This window comes from Mandrillus leucophaeus, unplaced genomic scaffold (genome assembly GCF_000951045.1).
Source record: "Mandrillus leucophaeus isolate KB7577 unplaced genomic scaffold, Mleu.le_1.0 Scaffold169, whole genome shotgun sequence".
Taxonomy (NCBI): Eukaryota; Metazoa; Chordata; class Mammalia; order Primates; family Cercopithecidae; genus Mandrillus; species Mandrillus leucophaeus.
Genome location: NW_012101687.1, coordinates 6,125,478 through 6,149,568, shown reverse-complemented (window position 1 = coordinate 6,149,568; position 24,091 = coordinate 6,125,478). Strand labels below are relative to the sequence as shown.

General features: G+C 36.1%; 1 protein-coding gene across 1 annotated transcript in view; it reads left to right on the top strand.

Annotated features, from left to right (window-relative positions):
• The first annotated feature begins 432 nt into the window (after positions 1–432).
• The window catches only part of PTPRR (protein tyrosine phosphatase, receptor type, R), a 309,826-nt gene continuing 286,167 nt past the window's right edge, over positions 433–24,091 (top strand). Inside the window, exon 1 of the mRNA XM_011976642.1 lies at positions 433–949. Within this exon, the coding sequence (XP_011832032.1) occupies positions 892–949 (58 nt within the window). The 5' untranslated portion in view covers positions 433–891. The remainder of the gene's footprint in view (positions 950–24,091) is intronic.

Here is a 24,091-nt window from a genome sequence, read left to right as displayed (position 1 = left end):
GATTGAGCTGGAAAGAGTGGAAAGATAAGCAAAGAGGGGGAAGCTGTAGGAAGGACGAAGGCGCTCGCGAGATATATGGTTACGCTTACACCAAGCAAGCTGCCTTGGGAACGCTTTCCCCAAGCAGCCAGAATGCTTAGTAGTGGAAGACACCTCTATTCCTGTAGGCGAGTCCTGGGAAGCTGGTCAATCTGCAAACGCCAATTCTAGGCAGTGAGCTCGGTCCACTTGTAAATCAAGATTTGGGGAAAGAGTAGGGTGGGTGGCATGGTTGACGCTGTCATCAGCTCCCCCCTCTGGCTTCTCTGGTCATACCCCCATCTACTCTCACTCAGCTACACCCCACCCTCGGATTTTTGATGGACTCTGGGTCCCTAGTAACCACAGCAAGCGCCTCCCCCGCACTTCCCCCTTCCCCCACCCCTCACCACCACCACCCCAGCGATGGAGCCTACTCTGCTCCAAGCCGCCGCTAAGACCCGGAGAAGCGGAATTTCACTTTGAAACTCCCGTGCCTCGTGAGGGCCGGCGCTGGGCATGCTCAGTAGCCGCGGCGCTGCTGCTGGGCTGCTGGGCTGGCGCGGAGTCCACCCTGCCGTCTCCGCCTTGGCTTCTGGGCGTCCAGAAGGCCAGGCATTTGCCGCCTCTGAGCGCTTCTGTTCCCCTTGCCCGCAACCTCCTACTCTTCTTCCTCTCTCCCTCTCTTAGGGAGGTTGAAGCCGATGCTGGTTTGTGCTGGCGCCACAGACTGACTGCTCTGCAAACCCCAGCCGAGGACCTGCGAACGAATCCCGGAGACTAGAAGACCCTTGGCGGTGGCTCTTTCTAATAGTACTTTACCTGAAGAGGGGTCGTGGTGGAGTTTCTCCTCCACCTCTCAATGCAAACACTATGTGGAGAGCAGTCGGCTTCCCTGCGCTGTGCCTGCTCCTTAATCTTCACACTGCAGGTAAGGGGTTGCCAGGCGTAGAGCCGGAGCTGTGCATGAGATGGGCAACTGCACATGCTTAAGGACTCTAGGAAAAGCTTGCCTGGCGAAGAAAGCCTTTCTAAAAAGGTAAAGCAGGACAGTACCTGACAGGAAAGGGGTGAGGGAGTCGTGCACCTGTTGGAAAACTGAGGCCGAAAACTTAAGCTAAAATTAGATCTTGATTTTTCTTTACCTTACACGAAACTAGTGAACATTTTCAATATGAATGCAGGTTTGCTCCCCCCTTCGCCTCCCCTCCGTCTAGATTCCCTGCTCTTGTTTCTAGGCTATGCACTTAACTGTCAATTTTTCAGGAGAGGGACAAGACATTCTGCTGGATGTAAGCTTTTCTACTGCAGCGGGTACATTCTTAAGGTCTCTTGGTCTAGCGAGCGCCCATAGGAAGGCATTGGCTGTAACCTGATGGACCACATCTCCGCCCAAAAGATCGAAATACATGGTTCACATTAGTGATGCTGCTCCAGGCTCCTTTGGCCCCTGCTCTTGTCACTCGAATTTTCTAAACCAATAAGAGGAAGGAAAGGTTTCAAATAGAATCCTCTTGTCTCTTTCAGCACCATGGCTAGCGTCCGCTGGCACTAAAAAATAAATAAAAATAAAAATTACAGTTCAAACCCTGGGATAGGCACTGTCCCTAGGACAGATTTGATAAGGTGTAACTAAGAGTAACAGTGAGACTGCTCCCAAATATAAATAGATTTGAGGCACCAGAATCAATGTCAAGTATCGTGTGGAAGCAAACCTGGGGAAGTACCTGAGAGATATTATATGTGGTGTCCCTGCTTTTTGGATACACAGCACCTCTATTTTATGCAGAGGACTTGCTGGGCTGAATTCCTTATCATTGTCACATACACATGAACCGAAATAAAATGTGGCAGAGATATTTTAGAAACCCTACTGTGACAGCAGTTGTCCATGCAGCAGTCCTGTAACAACCAGAGACTAGGCATTTTCCCTGAGTGTGCTTCTCATCCAATCACACATAACCATTCATTCCTTCAACCAACATTTGCTGAGCGTATACTATGTTCTAGGGGTAATGAGAAAAAATTATTGTTTGAAATTACAATCCTTGCGGTATCTTTTTTAAAAGAGTGGGTGAATTTTATTCTCTGTGTACAATAGTGGGAGTGAAATATGGTTCTTTCTTATTCCAGCTAATGCTATTATTTAAATGTATCATGAATCTTTTGAGCAAATAATGCATAGGGTTATTAAAGCTATTATTAAATACACATGTTAATTGTTATAATTATGATGTTATATTGTGGGGTTTTCAATAGTTCTTTGGTACATTTTGAAAACCAGAAAATAGCTATGACTTGATTATTAAATTATTTGCAAACAGCTGTAGTGAGTTCTTTCATTACCACATACAATTCTTCAATGCTGAAATGTGGGACAAAAACATACACATTGGGTTGAGTTTTATTTATAGTATTGCTTAATAATAGACTGATACAAACATTCATTACAGAAAAATTTCAATTCTTACTAAGTTAGCAATGATTTAGTTGGTCTGCCAACAATAGCATTGTAGTCATTTTTTTCAAAACTAACATATAAAAAAGTTTAAAGATAACATTTAATACACCTTGAGTAATTATATCTTAAAAGTTATAAATAAACTTAAGCATGTGAAAAACATGTCTTAATTTACTGTAGATGAATATTTGGGATGAGAAAAATAGAGGACTTTTGCTCATCAAATGAGAAACCTAAAAGCTTGTAGCCCTAGATTATACCTGGAGCTCTGCCAAAGGGTGTATTACCAAAGCCAATCCAATCCATCTCTACTTCAACTTTTTAACTGCAAAACAAAGATAAAAAGTAAGATTAATCAACCAATTTTAATTTAATAAGACAATGCATTTAAGGGCATTTTTATATTTCAATTGCAAGATGCTGAATATTCATTGTATTCATATTTAATATGGTGAAATATATTGGTGTTTTATCACAACAGATTGCAAGTTTAATATTATAGTTCTCTTGCCAGTTTTATTTTAAATGCATTTTAATTTTAAACAGCAATTTGTGGGTCACAAGCTGTCATCAGATTAAAATTTATCACAGTTATCTAATGACATTGTTAGGGCTTTTCATCAGAACTGAAACAAACATAGCTCCTTGGTCTAAGCTTCTATACATTTGGAGATTAACAAAATAAGTGGACAGGATGACAAAGATCAAGAAATCACTAGTATCTCTACTTGTTGAAGGTGTGAGTTTGTTACTTTTGTGGAAGACTTTTCTCTCAGGACAGAGGCCGACTTCATAAAGAAGGGAAATGAATTCTATACATTTACGTCTCTTTAATTGTAAAGCTAATTGATCCATTTTGGTTATGCCCAGGGTATCAGCAACTGCTTTATGCTGGTGGAACTGACGACATCTTACAATGCTTTAGAGATGGGAGGAAAGGGTTGATGGGATGTAAGTGTTCTTTTTAGCTATACTAGGAACTGTTGCCTTCAATATAACCATGCCCCTAATGATAAGTAGCAAATTGCTTGCAACTTGAGTGCCATCTCCCATTATTTTGGTTATGGTTGCCTAAGACACTGTCAGGGGAAAAAAGAAGATTTTGACGCTGAATTCTGGCTAGGGAGAAGTATGTGGTCTATAATAGCTGTGGGAGAAAAATGAGGAGTGGGTACGGTGCTGTGTAAGTGGCATCTCTGGGTAAATTAACACTAAAGGATTACTAAGCTTGGTTCTTGTTAGAGAAGCTGGACACAACTCTACCCATGGCAGCCGATTTTTATAGATCACCTAACAAGGAAGCTGTGGTTATTGTCCATTCAACTGCTTATTTTACAGGTGAGAAAATGAAGATCTAGAGTATTAAAATGTTAGTTAATAGCATAGTCAGGATAAAAGCCCAGGTTTCCAGACCCGTGGCTGCATACTGTATAAAATTATATACTGGTTCTACAATAGGTGAAGCCACTATTGATTAAGTTAGTGGTACGAAATACTTTTTACCTAACTGTCCTTATTCCTTACTCTTTCTGTGAACCAGTTTAATATATAAACTCCAGTTGAAAATACCACTTCAGGAATATTCAAGAAGACAATTAAAAGCCATCACAATAATACGAATGGTAAGAAAATATTATGTGGAAGATCCACAGAGCTTATTTTCTTCAGCATTTCTCCTCTTTCTTTGTCCAAAGAAGCATATTCCGTTTGAGGAGATATTATTTATAGGGTTGTATTTTAGTTGCAAAAGAGTACATTTTTGAGATATATCAAAAATTCTCATGTGAAAGCTTTCTTTTTCCTAGGGAATGTTTTGCTAATGAAATACAGAAACTGATTTCAATCCATAGATTTCTCTTTGAGTTCTGGAAAAGGTTCTTTCAAATTTCCGTGTTGCTCTCACTATCAGCCTTTTTGAATGGCACAAAGACTGCCTTCAGTGTATCTCCTGAAACTATCTCTTCACTCTCAGAGAAGTGCATAGTCAATTTCTCTAGTCTCTGAGAAGAAAGGTATTCTATCATGGTGCCAAGAAGATCTGGGAGGTGATTTGCAGAAGTACCACCCTCAAAAGAAAGGATAGACTAACAGGTAAATGATATATTTTAAGATTTTAAGATGTTCCTTAGAACTCTAGAATTTGTTTTTCCTATTGAAAATCACTCAATATAGACCTTACAATGGTCTAGAGTCTCTCTTCACATTATTTCTATGATATTATCTCTCACTACTTTCTTCTTTTTTAAATTTCTCTCCAGCCATATTTATCCTTCTGTTTCTAGAAGATGGCAGGCACTCACCCTTTCATACTCTTTTGCTTTTTTCTTTCTTCAGGTATCTCCATAACTTAATCCCACAATAATTTTAGGTCTTTAATTAAATATTACCTTCTTAGTGGGGTTATCCTATTTCATATTTCATCTTCCCTTCCCCCCGTCGCCCAGATAAAAATTCTAGCACCCTTTCCCTGCTTATTAACTATTTTTTCCCCAGAGGTCTTCACCACTTAACATACAATTATTTTACTTTTGTTTATTGTAGTTTCCCCTCTCTGTATTAAAATGTAAGCCCGTTTAGGGCCCATATTTTTGCCTGTTTTGTTTATTGTTACATGTATTGGAGATCCTGGGCTACTTAGTACCTGGGGGCAGTTCCTGACATAAAATCTTTCTAAAGATTAAATAAATATGTTAAATAAATAATGATACAGTGATATTTCTGGTATCTTCTTTTTGCATTTAATATATTCTTAACACCCAGAAAAAACACACATAGTCAACTTAGCCACTTCCAGAATGGACTTAAATGGAGCTCATTTGTCCAAAACTCATGTTGCCTCACATGCCCCCAAAACATACTATCTCTAACAGATTTTGCTGTCATTGTGAACTGAAGGGCAATAAAGGATGGGTTTGTGTTAGACCAGAGCTACTAATCAACTGAGTGAAAAAAGTCTTTCAAACTGATTGCCAGATGTTGTGCAGCCTAAATGCTTTGCTGTTGGCTACATTTTCACTTCTCAGTGAAATGCCTTGTACATGTAGGAATGGCTACAGGGATCAGCAAATTTACAAACAGAGAGTCTAATGCACTGGAAAAAACCGATTTGCTTCTTAGGTACTTAAGAGACATAGGAATATGTATATTTGAAATGATGTATTTCTAGCACCTCCAATAGAATAGCACCTCGCATATTCCATTGAAAATCACATCCTGCCTAACACCTTGTAAAAATTCTGGGATGCATTATGCACATTCAGCCTTTTCTTCTTTATTTCTCACCTACTTCTCTATCAGCTTCAGTCCTCATCCTATCATCCTATGGTTGAACATAATTAAATAGGTCATTATAATGTACATTCTTGTTATCAACGCATTTCCATAGTACTCATCTATTTTGACCCCTTTCCAAATTTTAAAATTTTTCCTCACTTGACTTCCACAGACAGTCATTACTCCCTAGCTTCCCTCTTATCTCTCCAGCCGTTTCTCAGTTTGCACTTTTAGGTCTTCTGCTGTGTATTATTTAATGGTCAGTGCTCTCTACATCTTCTCATTGATTTTTTGTTATTTTTCTCTGTATACAATCTCCCTGGATAATTATACTCAGATATGCATGTCAAAGATTCCAAAATCCACATTTCCATCTCAGTTATCTCTCCTGAACTCTGGTTCTATATTTAAAATTACCTAGAAGTCATTGTATATTCCATAGTAATCTTTTTGTTGTTATTGTTGTTGTTATTGTTGTTAGAGACAGGGCCTCACTCTGTCGCCCAAGCTTGAGTGCAGCGTTGCAATCATGGTTCCCTGCAGCCTCGACCTCCTGGGCTCAAGCAATCCTCCTGCCTCAACCTCAGAGAGCGCTGGGATTACAGGTGTGAGCCACAGTGCCTGACCCCACAATAGTCTTATATTCAACTGTTTTTACTCAACACTTCTCATCACAATTACTCTTAGAAACATTCCCTAATATAGTAACACCAGGATTCCTTACAATGACCCAGGTCTGAAACGAATAATTCAACCTAGATCCTCCCTTTGCTACTTTCATCTTAAAGGTTACCAACTCTTCTCATAAGGTCTTCTCTACTCTTCATGTTCATGTCACTGCCTTGGGACAGATCCTTATTTCTCACATAATATCTTGTGTTGACCTCCTATCAAATTCTTCATAATAATGTAAGAGGTGAAACTCTTAAAAGCATACCTGATCATATTCTTTCTCCATAAAATTCTTCAATACAGCTATCTCCTTTTCTTTTAGAATAAACTCCAAACTCAAGGCAAAGTCTTTTGTGATGAGGTCTTTTCATCATGCCCTCCTTTGCACACTAATGTCAAACCAAGACAAAATTTCCTTTAGTTTGCCATGTCTTGAATCATTTCACGTACTGTTCTACTTCTCTGAAATACCAATACTCTGCTTCCTTTTTTAGATGACTCTTTCTCCAACTTCAAATATTGATCAGGCATAGCCCACTTCGAGAATCTTCTTTTTTTGAATGCCTCACCTCATTCAAGTAGGTCTCCTACATTTCCCTTTTCAAACCTGTATATTCTTCTGTCAATGTACTTAACCTGTATACTGAAGTTTTTTGAGAACAATAACACAATTGCAGCTTTATTTCTATATACTTATTCTCTAGAACTATGCTGGTTACCTAATATGGCATCAGTAAGTATTCAATTAATGAATACGTATATTAAATATATTTGGTAAAATGAATTATGATAAATTAATTTACATTGACCAAGAGATTATATGTCATCTTCATGACCATAAAGAAGATAATTGACTTTACTACTGTTCTCTTAATGCAATTTACACTTATTGACAACAAGGAAATGGAGATGGGACAGAAAAATTTCTATTTAAATATAGTCCATAGGATAAGTTTGTGTCCCATGGGCATGATGTTATTTGTAGTGTACTTGTGTGCTGAACTCTTTCTAGATGTCTAGACATTCTTGCATGATTTTCCAGTACTACTTAAGAATAGAATGAGATTAATTTTTTTTTTAATTTAAAGAGCTCAGAGAGTTAGATAAGCAACATAGCATGATAGTTGTCCACTAAAGAATGGACCCGGAACTCATAACCCTGATTACTGATTGGTTATTATCTACCTAGAGCAAATATAAGACATTTACACATTCAAAACCAGGTGGGAGTGTGAGACAGTGGCTTCAACAAATCAAGACCAAAAATAATTCAACCCTCCTTTTCTCTCTGAAATAAAAACCAAATCATCATACAACATATCTGAATATTTGAGTGGTTGTATACATTTTTCTCTCTCATTTTATGTGTATATGGTCTTTATGGAATCACAAAGTTTTTGGATCCCACACATTTTTTCTTGTAGAAGACATTCTTACACCTGAGGAATGGAGACTATTTTGTGAATTATTTAAAAATCACTTTATGTGAGATGATCAGATCAAAAATCAAAAGCCCATTCATTGCCATTAGTATTAGAGATAACATGGATGTTATATTTTATGGTAAGTTTATTGTTAAATCTTACAAGTTGTTCTGTGAGTCAAATTCAAAAGCTAGTGAAAGCCATTTTTCCTTTAAAAGGGGATTTGAAAGATTCTACTTGGCCCATGAGTGCATTTTTCATCTTCAAGGCATTTACAAATGCTGACACATTTAGAGTAGCATTGATGTTTCCCAACATGAAGGATGTTAGTAGTTTTGAAAAAGAAAGATGTAATGCTAAAATATTATTTTAAGATCAAATTTTCTAATGTTTCTGTACCATATAATGTAACTATAAGTGCCTATTATAGTAATGATATTTGCCACAGAAAGACAATTAGCAAATTTATATTGTGAACATTAGCACTTTCCATTTAAATCATTTTTATTCATAATGACTGCATAAACTTTCCTCATAATCAAATCTCATTTGACTTTAATATATTAAGATGTTAATGTCCATTAAAATTGCAGCCACATGGACCAATGGCAAAGCAAAACTGTTTATATTATGCAGCAGTCTAGATCTATGTCTAGTTGCACTGAAGCAAATGCCAAGTTCACTGGGGACATGAATTATTTTTTCCTATTTCTATTTTATTTTTTATTTCCTTTTTTTCAGATCTAAAGCAATGTCCATTTTCTGACTTAAATGAAAAGACTGACCTCAGGCAGTTCTAAACTACTATTCTTTGGAAAGGAGCACTAAATGAGCACAGAGTAAAAGCATCTCACAGTGATTCACTGGCCTGTACAACACTATGTACAGAGCAAGACTACAGCTATTTTACTGTACTAATGATCCAATTCCTGAGGCATACTGGAGAGAAAAGGAAGCAATAAGTGCACAGAATCAGTTCATTACTGGGTGACTTTCACTTACCTGGGAAAAATGATCAAACATAATATCATAGTGAGTTAGGTTGAAAGACCATCAATCCGTGAATGTAAAGGTATGGCTTTCAAATCATAAGCAATTTACTTTCTTTGTCTTCTTGACTCAAGGTAGTATTTTTAAAATTCTCCCTGAAGAAAATAAAGTAGCTTAAACAGAAGAAAAGAGAAAATTTAAACAAGTGGAAATGTCATGTTTCTAGATAACTTTTTAGCAGAATTCCATAGTAGTTGAAAGTTAAGTGGGATAATATATCCAAACCTGCAGTCTTAGTGAGTGTCATAGAGGTGTTAGGCATTATGTGATTAGACTAAGGAGATAATAAATGGTTAACTTGTACCTTGGAGGAATTTCTTGTTCTTCTTATGTTTATGCCAATACTGAGTAAGCATACACACCTAGATAGGTTCTGGGTTCTGAGTGTTTTTATTTTCAGTTGAGCCTTTTCTTGATAGTTTTCATCTGTATGCTATAGGCAGGAGCCTGACCATATGTGCAGGTTTATAGTGAACTATGAAGCTCTGAAACATCTACCTCCCTGCAGATATCTCTCCCAATGCCTTTCCTAAAAGTTTTATCTAAACATGAATTCTAGCATCATGTCTTCAGCAAGTTCTACTTAAATTAATGTGAAATACAAATTTCTTTTGGATATGCCTGATTGTGACTGAAAATGTGTAACATTTACATAAACATCATAAATGTGAAATGTCTAGTTCCTACTGCACTGCCTTGCTTAGCAGGTGGTCTAGACTTGTCCTAGGATACATCTTCCTAATTAATCCCTCTAGGGACCCACAAAGGGTGGAAAGTTCAAGCATGGACCAGGGATGTTGCTCATAGGTCTCTAGGCTTCCCAACTGTTGTCTACTCGTCTGGCCATCCTTCTGCTCTAGTGACCAACTGATACTCTTGTACTTACCATTTGTAGCCCACGGAACTTCTAGGCTATTGGGCTGCAGGTGCATGTGGAAGGCTGCCTGTGGTTCTGCAGATACTAGCCAAGACAGGGCTGTTTGAATGTAAAAGGATAGAAGGAGGAGCATGGATATGGGAAGAACATAATGGGAAAGGTCACATGCAACCACAACCTATTCATGGAACTACTCACCACTCCCCTAAAACCCAGGCTACTCAGCTGACCCTGCTTTTCCAGGACTCTTCTCTCCGCTGATTTTACCTCACATGACCTATTATTTATAGCTCCAGATTGACTCCCTTGGAGACCCGTAGTTCACGAGAAAACTCAGAATTCAGTTATAGAAACTTTTTCATGATGCTTCCCTTCTCTATGCAAATCCAGAGACACATCTGGCAGCTCTTTCAGTGCCTCTGAAAATCCCATGACATTTGAGAAGCTCACTAGGGCAATTCTCATAAGTCCTTACAAGCCTGGTCCCCTTGGGCATTTGGGCATGGCTCTTGGCATTGCCGGGCACCTCTGTATCTCTACAGCATCAGGATTTCCCATCAGGCATTCATTGGTTACTTTTGATTTATTTCCTCAAACTTGGAATGTCTGATATTTAGAGTGCTTAAATTATAAATTTTATCATGTTATTTGTAACTCCTAAATCTGAGCATTAACTGAAGCTATAAAAATATAATAAAAAGTCTTCCTCTCAAGACAAGCATTGGATTTCATATGGAATAGACAAATAGATTTCCTTTTAAGACAGGAAGGAGATCACAAATGAATATTTCCTAAATCCCTGTGATGTCCTAAATTCTACCCAAGGTACTTTTGTAAGATAACTGTCTTACCTTTTAGGATTGAGATTGAAAAATGTTTTGAAATGGCATGCTTGTACTTCGGAAACAACAAAAATATTAACTCATGTAGTACAATAAAAACAAACAAACAAAAAAAGTTTGGGCTCTAGGATCTGACTACCTTAGTCTGAATCCCATCTTCTGCCATTTAAAAAGCTAATGTATAAGGCCCTGCAGCATGGAACCTGGAACACTGAATATATTCAATATTAGTAGTTGTAGGAGTTATCATATTAACATGTGAAAACTTTCATTGGTCCTGTATTTCCTATAGCTGGAATATAAGACCAATGAACAGAAAATATAAAAAGAAAAATGGTACACATTGACTATTGGCCTATTTTTTTTAAAATCACTCTAAAACCTTCATTTGTGAAGAGTGCATACTATGAAAATCAAATAAGCATATCCCAAATTTTAAAATACTAGTAACCTTTATCTTATAAATTTTTAAATGCTCATAATTAGCAAGTTCATGTTGAAGAAACTAAATGCTGCTTTCAAAACTAGTATATAAGAGAAAACCTCTAACCACCAGAGTCACTGCCACCATGGGCAACGTTTCTTCTGACAAAGTATCTGTCAGTCTCAGGGATTGGGTAGGACACGCGGTATCATCACTCCTGCTACCCTACTCTACAGACTATATGAAACGACAACATCTAACAAAGGCCAAAACACTCCACTTCTAATGCTGACTTTCAGTCTTAGAGAAATGTGTATTGGACAGGGAAAGTTTGAAGTCCTACAATGAGTTTATGTGAAGGGGGCCCTGATTAAAAGAGGCTTTGCTCATACTAATATTTTGTTTTGTTCCTTTGAGTGGAGACTCGAAGAAGTTTTTCTACCCTGATTGAGGGATTGAGTTCAGATTAAGTGAAAGGTGTACCCTTCTTTTGTAAAATTTGGTGAAAAGCTTTGTTCTGGAAAGGAGTGCCAGCATGAAATGTGTCCCTGACTATAGGTACATTCCTAAGCAGATAAATTTTAGAAAAATACATATATAAAAGTTGAGGATCTGGAAAGTGATTCTTCATGCCTGTGCACAATTTGCACACTCCAATTTGAAAATCCTGTCCACATATCTTTGATGTGTGTGTGGTAGGGGAGGGCACGCACTTTGTGAAATCGGAGTTCTTACACATGCAATTAGGGAATCAGTTGTCCTGTCTCCCCTTGGGTTAAGTTTTGCTGAGTCTGCAGCAAATTCCCAGTGGGTGCAGGATCAATTCCTGCCAGTCCAGGCCTGTCTTGTGCCTCTGGTGCCCAATACCTCCCCATGCAGCATCAGCTCTCACTGCTGGCAGTGCCCTCACATCCTCCCTCCACCAGCCCTTCATGTCTTGAAGTTTACCCTTGGGAGCTATGTTTCTAGTCTGAGCTTCAATCTCCAATTTTCTCTTTATTCTCCACCCTCAGCTAAACTGGGTAGTTCCTGCTTCCTATTCCAGGAGAGATCTCTTCTCAGAAAGGATGTGCCACACTGATCTACTTCAGATAAGAACAGCTGTTAATTATATGGCCCTTCCTCAATTTTCATTTTTCAAAGAATCATTAGAAAGCCCAACCTTAGCCCAGTGCCATTAATTTCAAATGGTGGATGAAGGAGCTAGAACAAGATGGAATAGCACTGTTGAAAGGGTCTACCAAGTGCCCCTCAAATCCCTAAATTCAGGCAAGGGAGACACGGACAGGGATCTCTTCAAGTGGCCGACTACAGACCTTTTTCCGCATTGATATGGTTTGGCTGTGTCCTCGCCCAAATCTCATCTTGAATTGTAGTTCTCATAATCCCCACCTGTTGTGGGAGGGACCAGGTGGAGAAAATTGAATCATGGGCTGTTTCCCCTATCCCGTTCTTGTGGTAGTGAGTTAGTTCTCACGAGATCTGATGGTTTTATAAGGGACTTCCCCTTCGCTGAGCACTCGTTCTCTCGCCTGCTGCCACGTGAAAAAGGATGTGTTTGCTTCTCCTTCTGCCAAGATTGTAAGTTTTCTGAGGCCTTCCCAGCCATGCTGAACTGTGAGACAATTACACTTCTTTTTCTTTATAAATTACCCAGTCTCTGGTATGGCTTTATTAACCGCGTGAGAATGGACTAATACACCCACTTTCCGCTTCCCTTAATATATGAGCATTTATATCTCTGTAGTATCATTACTATGGTGAGACTTTAATATTTATGTGTTCTAATGTTCATTTTGCTGTGTTTTAGTATAATTCCTAATCTGCTATGAGAACTATTCTTAAAACAGACACTTTTTTTTCCTTTGTCTTAAAATTGGAGCCCAGTTTTTAAGTCGTCTGGAGAACTCTGCTATGAAAACAATGGAGATAGTTTCTAATCTTTATAATGATTTGAAAACAATTATATTTTAGCTTTTTGTATAACAATGAATGACGTATAAAATTAATTTCTAAATGTACTATTTCATTATTCAGTGAGTGCATACGGAACCGAATTCCTGTGATTTCTGCAGTCTTAGCTTTCTAGCCATATGAGCATTTTTCTCCCGTCTGCCTTTCCCCAGAGGGTGTAGTTTGATAGTCCTCTCTTAACGGCTGTATAACATTTAATATATAGTAGCATTCACTCCTGTTAACCTCTCCTCCCAGTATCCTTTGACTCAGTACTTGAGAAACTGGGGGACATCTGATTGCTGTACCTCACCTGGCACACATTTCACTTCTTCCAGCAGAGTCCGAGGCCAGAGGTCTTAATACTCATTCTTTCTTCATGACTTATGTCTAGTCACATTGTCCCAAGGTACTGTTTTAATTGTATTATGTTCCACTCTGTAATAGATATTTATCAAATGAAAAAAAAAAAACTCTATTAAAGCTGGGCAAAAATCAGGAAACATGAACCCCTTTCATTGCAATTTTACCACCAGCATATAGCAGACAATGGATTTTTCCTGAAACGGCTGTCAATTCTGTGACTCCGAAATAGAGTTTTACACTGTTTAGCTCAACTTTCAATGGATAAACAGGGAAAAGAAGTAAGGGATATGCAGAGTATTTATGCTGGGCTGAGAGTGGAAGGAGGAGCTGCTTTTTCTAATAGAATATTTTGACAAATGTGAAAAAAACATATAAGGAAACTTTACAGGGTGATTAAAATCATTCCTTAGATTCAGAATAGAGGAAATTAGAGCGAGTACTATAAAAATAGAACAACTACTTTGCTATTGGTTTTTTATTTTTATTATAGATGTATTGGACACATCACTGGTCAAATATGTGGAGAGTTTAAATAATATTAAAGAATGTCAACACTTCCTGGTAGAATTATGTTTTCACATCTTAGTAGCCAGTGCATAGACTGGATCTTAGAAAAACCAGTCCTGGAAGGACGTGTTACTTTTTTTTTTTTTTTTTTTTAGTTTTCTTTAAGGCTAGTCAATTGAAGGATTAGGAGTGGAGAAGGAACAAAGAAATCTGCAACTGCTTGTGATCAATTAGTTGTAAACACCACTGCATTGGGACTAGCCTTGGAAGTGTTCTTTTAATGATAAGTTTATCCAAGCATTTTTTGGGTCCATGTTCGTTTATAATTTTGGCAAAATTAATTATTGTGATCTTATAGAAACTCTGATTTTTGTAAAGAAAACTTTTTATAACAAAATGGCTGGTTTAAGGATAAATATTTTTGTCAAATTGGTTATTTGGTGTCAGGATACAAAACAAAACAATATGTGTACATACAAATATATACATACATGTGCATATATTGTTGAAACATAACTGAGGCACAGAAACTGAATTCTATAAAACTGGCTTTGTATATAGCATGTATTATATTTTGGAGATTATCCTAACTAACCTTGGTTGTCATATTTTGGGAAAGCTGTAATGTTTATCAGTGGGGTTTAGTGTTATTACTGTTGACACTTTTAACTGGAGGTTAATATTCTGGTTATCTCTTGTTACCATTACCAATAGAATGATAGAACAACTAAACAATAGTTTTAATACTAGCCTCATTACATCCCAGGGTATAATTTCTGGAAATCCCTGCTTCTTTGAGTTCCCAAAGGGTCTTTTATAGTATTTATGGAAAACTTATTTCTTTAGGAAAAAAATCAGAACCATGCAAAATCTGTCTAACTGAATGGTGGCTTCTTTTTTACTGAAGTATATTTCTAATCTAGTTGTAGACATGCAAGAGCCAGCTACATTTTCTGATGAGAAGACTGAGGCTCGTTGGGGTGAGCTAACATAGATGGGGAGAGAGAAGTTGGGAGATCATTTAAATTAGAATCTAGGTCCCTCATTTATTTCTTAATTCTTTCCTCTTAATCAAAAGCATGTTTTTTTTTCCTTTCTCAATACTAAATAGGCATTTTTCCCAAAAGAACTTTTATTGGTACCACCACGTATTTTTAATTTTCCTGAGAGGTGTTAACAAATCAAATAAATGGGAGCCTAATCATTTCTTATGCATAAATTCCCAAGGGAAGCCCCTGATACTATCCATTTATGTCCTTTCTAGAGAAGGCGGCGTTAACATTCCTAACAAAACAATGATTGTCTTTTCAAAAACTGATTACACAGCAAAAGCCTTTTTCTGATTGTTCACTTTTTCAAGTCTCTTTAGAGATCACTGTTCACTGTTTTATTCTTTCCTTTCACAACTTATTGACATTGACTTAAGTTCTTGCAATGCAAGGATTTATTCTGAGAGAGTGTATACAAGGCCATTCTACCTTATGCATGCGGGAATAACCAACACTGAATTTGAAATAATGAATCATAATGTACTCTAACTTAACATTGTAATTTCATTCATTTCTCTTTCCTTTGTTAAAGATCTCTTCAGAGGCTACCAAGGTCATATCCAGAATGACATTTCAATTGTGCAATTTTATGACCATCAAATCTCTGATCATTTTCATGTAAATGTTTTTATGATAAAAGTACTTTTATTTTAAATGCAGATTAGTATCTTTGACAAGCTACTTACTAAATATTCTGTAAGAGACACTATCCCTCACAGGTAGGGAAAACTATTAGTGAACTCTCAATGAAGATGAGAAATCCTACCACATATTTCATATCAACTTTCTTTATAATAACTTTTTCAATCCCTCTCCATTCTCCTGAAACCTTCCATCTTTTCTCCCTAATCCTCACTCTCTTATGAGATGACTTCATCTCCTTCTACACAGAAAATACAGACACCATCGGAACATAACTTTCTCAACTTCCAACACCAAACCCATTAACATCCCTAATCTCCCTCCCCGCTATATATAATGAAATAAATACCTTCCTCAAATCCAAGGCTCATTCCTCTGCCTGTACTCTGGGTCCTCTCTCCTTCTATCTTCTGGGGGAGTTCAGTCTACTAATTATTCCAGCTGCTTTCTCTTATATCTGATCACTCCTTTCAGCTGGCTCCTACTTGAGATTAAATGTGCCGAAATCTCTACCTTCTTAAAGAGAAACCAAAAACACATCCCTCACCCTATCTTTCCTTCCTGGTAACACATAGTCACTCTCTTATTACACCCAAATGTGATTTTTCCACTTATTTTGTTTCTACTTTATCTCCCACTCAGTCCTCATTTCAATTAAATTTAGCTTTCTGTCCCTTCCCAACACACTGACACTACTTTTTATAAATTCATTAATGATATTTCTTATGAAAAAGACTTAAATTTAGTGATGAGAAAAGATATGTTTGATATAGTCATGCTCGAAAAAAGCAACTTACAAAACATGTATAACCTATTGACTTTTTTGGTGTATAGTTCTATACATTTTTACACATGTATAGATTCATGTAATCACAACCACAATCTGGATACAGAACAGTTCGATCACCACAAAAAACTTTGTACTACCTTTTTGTCTCCAACTCTTCTACCCAAATAACCACTGATCTGTATTTCGTAACTATATTTTTTGTCTTTTGAAAATGTCATATAGTGAAAAAATACAGTGACTTTTTGAGACTGACTTCTTTCACTCAACCTACTTCCTTTTATATCCAAGTTGTGTGGATCAATAGCTCATTTCTTTTTACTGATGAGTGGTGCTACATTGTTTAGATGCATCATAGTTTGTCTATCCATCCACCATTGAAGAACATTAGAGTTGTTTCCATTTGGGGGCAATTATGAATAGACTTGCTAATAAAATTTTTTTACAGACATTTGTGGGAATATATATTTTTATTTCTCTAGGGTAAGAATGTAGAAGTGAAATTGTTGTATCATATGGTAAGTATGTGTTTACCTTTACAAGAAACTGTCAAACCATTTTCCAGAGTGCCTTTGCCATTTTGCATTCTCACCTGCAAGGTCTGAGACTTCTAGTTGCTCCAGATCCTCTCTAGTATTAGTACATTTCATTTTACCAATTCTAATATCATACCGCAATTTTTAATATGCATTTTCATATTGGCTAATAGAAATGGACATACTTTCATTTGCTAATTTGCCATTCGTGTATCCTCTTTAATAAAGTGTTTGCTCAAGTCTTTAGCCCATTTTTAAACTGGTTTGTTTTCTAATTGTTGAGTTTTGAGAGTTCTTTATACATTCCAGTTACAGGCCTTTTGTTGGATATGTGATTTGTAATTATTTTTCTACCACTCTGTAGCTAGCTTTCTCCCTTTCTTAACAGTATCTTTCACAGAGCAAATTTCTTTTTATTCTGATGCCATCCAGATTATCTTTTTCTCTGTGGATTGTGATTTTCATGTCATGTCTAAGAAACCTTTGCCTAACCTTAGGTAATAAAGATTTTATTCTATGTTTTCTTCTAAAAGTTCTATAGTTTATACATTACACATTTAGAGCTATGAACCTTTTTAGTTAATTTTGCATAAGGTGTGAAGTTTAGGTAAATGTTCATTTTGTTACATATGGATGTCTAATACTTTAAATGTAATTTTGAAAGGACTATCCTTTATTGTTTGTGCACCTTTATCAAAAATCAAATGGTAATACTTTCTCTGAATTCATTTTTTAAATTTTATTTAGCAGTTTTTTTTTTTTGATTTATATTTTTAACTGACAGATCATAATTATACATATGGGATAAAATGTGATGTTTTTATGTATGTATACAGGGTAGAATGATTAAGACAATTAACATATTTATCACTTCACTTGTTTAGCATCTTTGTGGTGAGACATTTCAAATTTATGGTCTTAGATATTTTGAAGTACACAATAAATTATTGACTATAGTCACCCTGCTGTGCAATATATCTCAAAATTTATTTTTCCTGTCTATCTTAAACTTTATATCCTTTAACCAACAACTCCCCATTCCTTCCCCATTCCCTGTCCCAGCCTTTGGTAACCATCATTCTACTCTCTACTTCTCTAGATTCCACATTTAAGTGAGATCATACGATATTTGTCTTTCTGCACCCACCTTATTTCACTCAGCATAATGTCCTCTAGATTCATCCGTGTTGTCACAAAGGTTAGGATTTCCTTCTTTTTATAAGACTGAATAGTATTACATTATATGTACATGCTACCTTTTCTCTTTTTCCTATATGTTATTGGGGTACAGGGGGTGTTTGGTTACATGGGTAAGTTCTTTAGTGCTGATCTGTGAGATTTTGGTGCACCTATCACCCAAGCAGTATGTGCTGCACCCTATTTGTAGACTTTTATCCTTTGTGCCCCTCCCACTCTTCTCCCTGGTCCCCAAAGTCCATTGTATCATTCTTATAGTTTTGCATCCTCACAGCTTAGCTCCCACATATCAGTGAGAACAAATGATGTTTGGTTTTCCATTCCTGAAGTTACTTCACTTAGAATAACAGTCTCCAATACCATTCAGGTTGCTGCGAATGCCATTAATTCATTCTTTCTTATGGCTGAGTAGTATTCCATTGTTTGTATATATAGATATAGCTATACATATATATATATAGATATCTATATATTATTATATATCACAGTATCTCATAAATATAGATCTCAGTCTCTTTACCCACTCGTTGATTGACAGGCATTTGGGCTGGTTCCACGATTTTGCAGTTGCGAACTGTGCTGCCATAAACATGTGTTCGCAAGTATCTTTTTCGTGTAACGACTTCTTTTCCTCTGGGTAGATACCCAGTAGTGGGATTGCTGGATCAAATAGTGGTTCTACTTTTAGTTCTTTAAGGATCTCCACACTGTTTTCCATAGTGGCTGTACTAGTTTACATTCCCACTAGTAGTGTAGAAGTGTTCCCTGATCACTGCATCCATGCCAACATCTACCGTTTTTTGATTTTTTGATTATGGCCATTCTTGCAGGTGCGAGGTGGTATTGCATCGTGGTTTGATTTGCATTTCCCTGATCATTAGTGATGTTGAGCATTTTTTCATATGTTGGTTGGCCATTTGTATACCTTCTTTTGAGAATTGTCTATTCATGTCCTTAGCCCACTTTTTTTTTATGGGATTTTTTAATGGGGTTGTTTCCCTGATCATTAGTGATGTTGAGCATTTTTCATATGTTGGTTTTATGTTTGTTTTGTTCTTGCTGATTTGTCTGAGTTTGTGTAGATTCTGAATATTAGTCATGGGTTGTCTGTTTACTTTTCTGACTGTTCCTTTTGCCATGCAAAAGCTCTTAATTAAGTCCCAGCTATTTATCTGTGTTTTTATTGCATTTGCTTTTCGGTTCTTGGCCATGAAATCCTCGCCTAAGATGATATCTAGAAGGGTTTTTCCAATATTATGTTCTAGGATTTTTAGTTTTAGGTCTCAGATTTAAGTCCTTAATCCAACTTGAGTTGATTTTTGTATAAAGTGAGAGATGAGGATCCCATTTCATTCTTCTACATGTGGCTAACCAATTATCCCAGCACCACTTTTTGCAAAGAGTGTCCTTTCCCCACTTTATGTTTTTGTTTACTTTATCGAAGATCATTTGGCTGTAAGTATTTGAGTTTATTTCTGGGTTCTGTATGCTGTTCCATTGGTCTACATGCCTATTTTTATAGCAGTACCATGCTCTTTTACCCATTTGTCTATTGATGGACACTTAGGTTGTTTTTGTATCTTGGCTATTGTGAATAATGCTTCAGTGAACATGGGAGTGCAGACATCTCTTTGACAATTGATTTAATTTTGGGGAGATACACACCCAGAAGTGGGATTGCTGGAACATATGATAGTTCTATTTTTAGTTTTTTGAGGAACCGCCATACCATTTCCCATAATGACTGTACAGGTTGAGGATCCCTAATCCAAAAATCCAAAACCCTAAATCCTCCAAACTAGAAAACTTTTTGCATACCAACATGATGCTCAAAGGAAATGTTTGTTGGAGTATTTTGAATTTTGGACCTTTTAATTACGGATGCTCAATTGGTATATATTCTGCAAATATTCCAAAATCCCAAAAAATTCAAAATTCAAAACATATCTGGTCCCAAGCATTTTGGAAAAGAAATCACCTGTACTCCACACATTCCCACCAACAATGTGCAAGAGTTCCTCTTTCTTCCCATCCTGGCCAACTTAAGTGTCATCTTTTTTGATAAACCCATTCTAACAGGTGTATGGTGTTACCTCATTGTGGCTTTAATTTGCATTTTCCTAATGATTAGTGATGCTGAGCATATTTTCATGTGCCTATTGGAAATTTGTAAGTCGTCTTTTCAGAAATGTCTGTTCAAATCTTTCGCCCATTTTTTAACTAGGTTAATGTTTTTGGCATTACATTGTTTGAGTTCCTTATGTACTTTTGATATTAACCCCTTATCAGATGTGTGGTTTGCAAATATTTTCTCCCATTCTGTGGGTTATCACTTGACTTTGTTGCTTCCTTTGCTCTGCAGAAACTTTTTAGTTTGATGCAATCCCATTTGTCTATTTTTGCTTTAGTTGCCTGTGCTTTTGGGATCATATTAAAAAAAATCATTACCCACACTAATGTTGTGGAGGTTTTTGCCTATGTTTTCTTCTAGTAGTTTTATTGTTTTTGATTTTATATGAAAATCTTTAATTCATTTTTGTATATGGTGTGATGTATGAATCCAACGTCATGCTTCTGCACGAAATCTGTTTTCACCATTGATCTGTTTGTCTATTTCTTTGCCAATACTACACTACTACCTCAATTACCATAGCTTTATAGTAAGGTTTAGAATTGAGCAGTTTTTTTTAACTTTATTATTTTTTCAACTTTATTATTTTTTCAAAATTGTTTTACCTATTTCTTTTGCCTTTCTATGTAAATTTTAGAATCAACATATCTATATCTACAAAAAATTCTAGTGATATTTTGATTCTAATTGGAGATGATTGATATCTTCATTATGTAGAGTCTTCTAATTCATGAACATAGTATATTTATTTAGATCATCTGTGATTTCTTTGTTCATTTTGTAGTTTTCTGTATATATGTACGTATCATATACATGTATCATATATATGTACGTATCATATACATGTATTGTATATATGTACGTATCATATACATGTATCATATATGTACATATCATATATGTATCATATGTGTATTTGTCATTTATGTATCATACATGTATCATATATGTATCGTCTATGTGTGTAATATATGTGTATCATGTATATCGTGTATGTATCATATCTGTGTGTATCATATATCATGTATGTATCATATATGTATCATATATATCGTGTATGTATCATATATATTATGTATGTATCATATATGTCGTGTGTATCATATATGTGTATCACATATATAGGTGTCATATATATCATATATGTAGGTATCATTCATCTATATATATCGTACATGCTCTGTTAGATTTATACCTAAGTATTTTATTTTGGGGTCAGCTTTTTTTTTCTTTTACTTTTTAATTATACATTGCTAACTTATACAAATGCCATTGAGTTTTGTAGATTGCCTTTATATTGTGTAACCTTACTAAACTCACCTGTCAGTTCTAGGAAGATTTTGGTAAATTCCTTGGGATTTTTTACATAGTCAATAATGTCATCTGCAAATAGAACAGTTTTATGTCTTTTGCTCCTTTTCTTTGTCTCATTGCAGTGACTAGGACTCTTAGTACAAAGTTATATAGCAATGGTATGGGTGCCTTGTCCTTGTCTTAGAAGGGGAGCATTCAGCTTTTCACTATTAAGCATAATGTTTGCCGTGGGGTTTGGTGTAGGTACCTTTTATCAGGTTGAGAACATTCTCTTCTATTTCTAGGTTACTTAATTTTTTCTTACTATGAATAGACATGCATCAAACAGTTTTTTCATCAATTAATATGACTATTACTTTTCTTCTTTAGACTGTCAATAGGGTGGGTTATATAGATTATTTTTCAAATACTGAAGCAGACCTATATTCCCAGGAAAATCAGCCCCATTTGGTAGTGGCATATGTCTTTTTACATAATTCTGCATTCAATTTGCTAATATTTTGTTGAGGACTTTTACATTTGTGTTCATAAGCAGTATTGGTCTATAGTTTTGTTTTGTTTTGTTTTTAGGATTGTCTCTATCTGCTTTTGTTATCAGGGTAATTGTGGCTTCATCAAATGATTTTGGGGAATGTTTCCCCTTCTATTTTCTGGGAGAAATTATATAGATTTGTTGTTATCTTTTTCTTTAAATGTTTTGTAGATATTTTCAATTATGCCATTTGATCCTGCAGATTTTTATTCAGAAAAGGTTTAAGTAGAAATTTCATTTCTTTTATAATTTTAGCACAATTTGGATATTTATTTCATCTTTGGTGAGTTTCAATAGTTTGTGGTTTTCAAGGAATTATCATTTTATTTAAATTGTTGAATTTATGTAAAAAGGATTGTTATTTTCCTTTTTATACATTTTTACATCTGCTGAGTCTGTAATGATATCCCTCCTTTCATTTGATATTAGAAATTTGTGTTTCTCTCTGCCAGTCTTGCTAGAGTTTTATCTATTTTACTAATCTTTTCAAAGAACTAGCTTTTGTTTCACTCATTTTTCTCTCTTGTTTTTCTATTTTCAATGTAGTGATTTCTACTTTTAACTTTTTAATTTCTATACATTTATTTGACTCTTTTTTTCTTGTTTCTTAAAAAGAAAGCTTATTTTTTGATTTGAGACCTTTTTTCTATTCTAATATAAGCATTTAATGTTATAATTTTTTCTCTAAACACTGTTTCAACTGCATCCCACAAATCATGATATGTTGTATTTTTATTTTAGTTTGGTTCAAAATATGTTCTAATTTGTCTTGTGACTTTCTCTTTGGCCCATGGATATATATTTTTAATTGTACTTTAAGTTCTAGGGTACATGTGCACAACATGCAGATTTGTTACATATGTATACATGTGCCATCTTGTTGTGCTGCACCCATTAACTCGTCATTTAAATTAGGTATATATCCTAATGCTATCCCTCCCCTCTCCCTCCATCCCATGACAGGCCTGGTGTGTGATGTTCCCCTTCCTGTGTCCAAGTGTTCTCATTGTTCAGTTCCCACCTATGAGTGAGAACATGCAGTGTTTGGTTTTCTGTTCTTGCGATAGTTTGCTCAGAATGATGGTTTACAGCTACATCCATGTCCCTACAAAGGACATGAACTCATCCTTTTTTATGGCTGCATAATATTCCATGGTGTACATGTGCCACATTTTCTTGATCCAGTCTATCATTGATGGACATTTGGGTTGATTCCAAGCCTTTGCTATTGTGAATAGTGCCGCAGTAAGCATAGGTGTGCATGTGTCTTTATAGCAGCATGATTTATAATCGTTTGGGTATATACCCAGTAATGGGATGGCTGGGTCAAATGGTATTTCTAGTTCTAGATCCTTGAGGAATTTCCACACCATCTTTCACAATGGTTGAACTAGTTTATAGTCCCACCAACAGTGTAAAGTGTTCCTATTTCTCCACATCCTTTCCAGAACCTGTTGTTTCCTGACTTTTTAATGATCACCATTCCAACTGGTGTGAGATGTTATCTCATTGTGGTTTTGATTTGCATTTCTCTGATGGTGAGTGATGATAAGCATTTTTTCATGTGTCTGTTGGCTGCATAAGTGTCTTCTTTTGTAAAGTGTCTGTTCATATCCTTTGCCCACTTTTTTATGAGGTTGTTTTTTTTCTTGTAAATTTGTTTGAGTTCTTTGTAGGTTCTGGATATTAGCCCTTTGTCAGATGAGTAGATTGCAAAAATTTTCTCCCATTCTTTAGGTTGCCTGTTCACTCTGACCGTAGTTTCTTTTGCTGTGCAGAAGCTCTTTAGTTTAATTAGATCCCATTTGTCAATTTTGTTGCCATTGCTTTTGGTGTTTTAGACATGAAGTCCTTGCCCATGCCTATGTTCTGAATGGGTTTTGCCTAGGTTTTGTTCTAGGGTTTTTATGGTTTTAGGTCTAACATTTAAGTCTCTAATCTATCTTGAATTAATTTTTGTATAAGGTGTAAGGAAGGGATTCCATTTTAGCTTTCTACATATGGCTAGCCAATTCTCCCAGCAGCATTTATTAAAT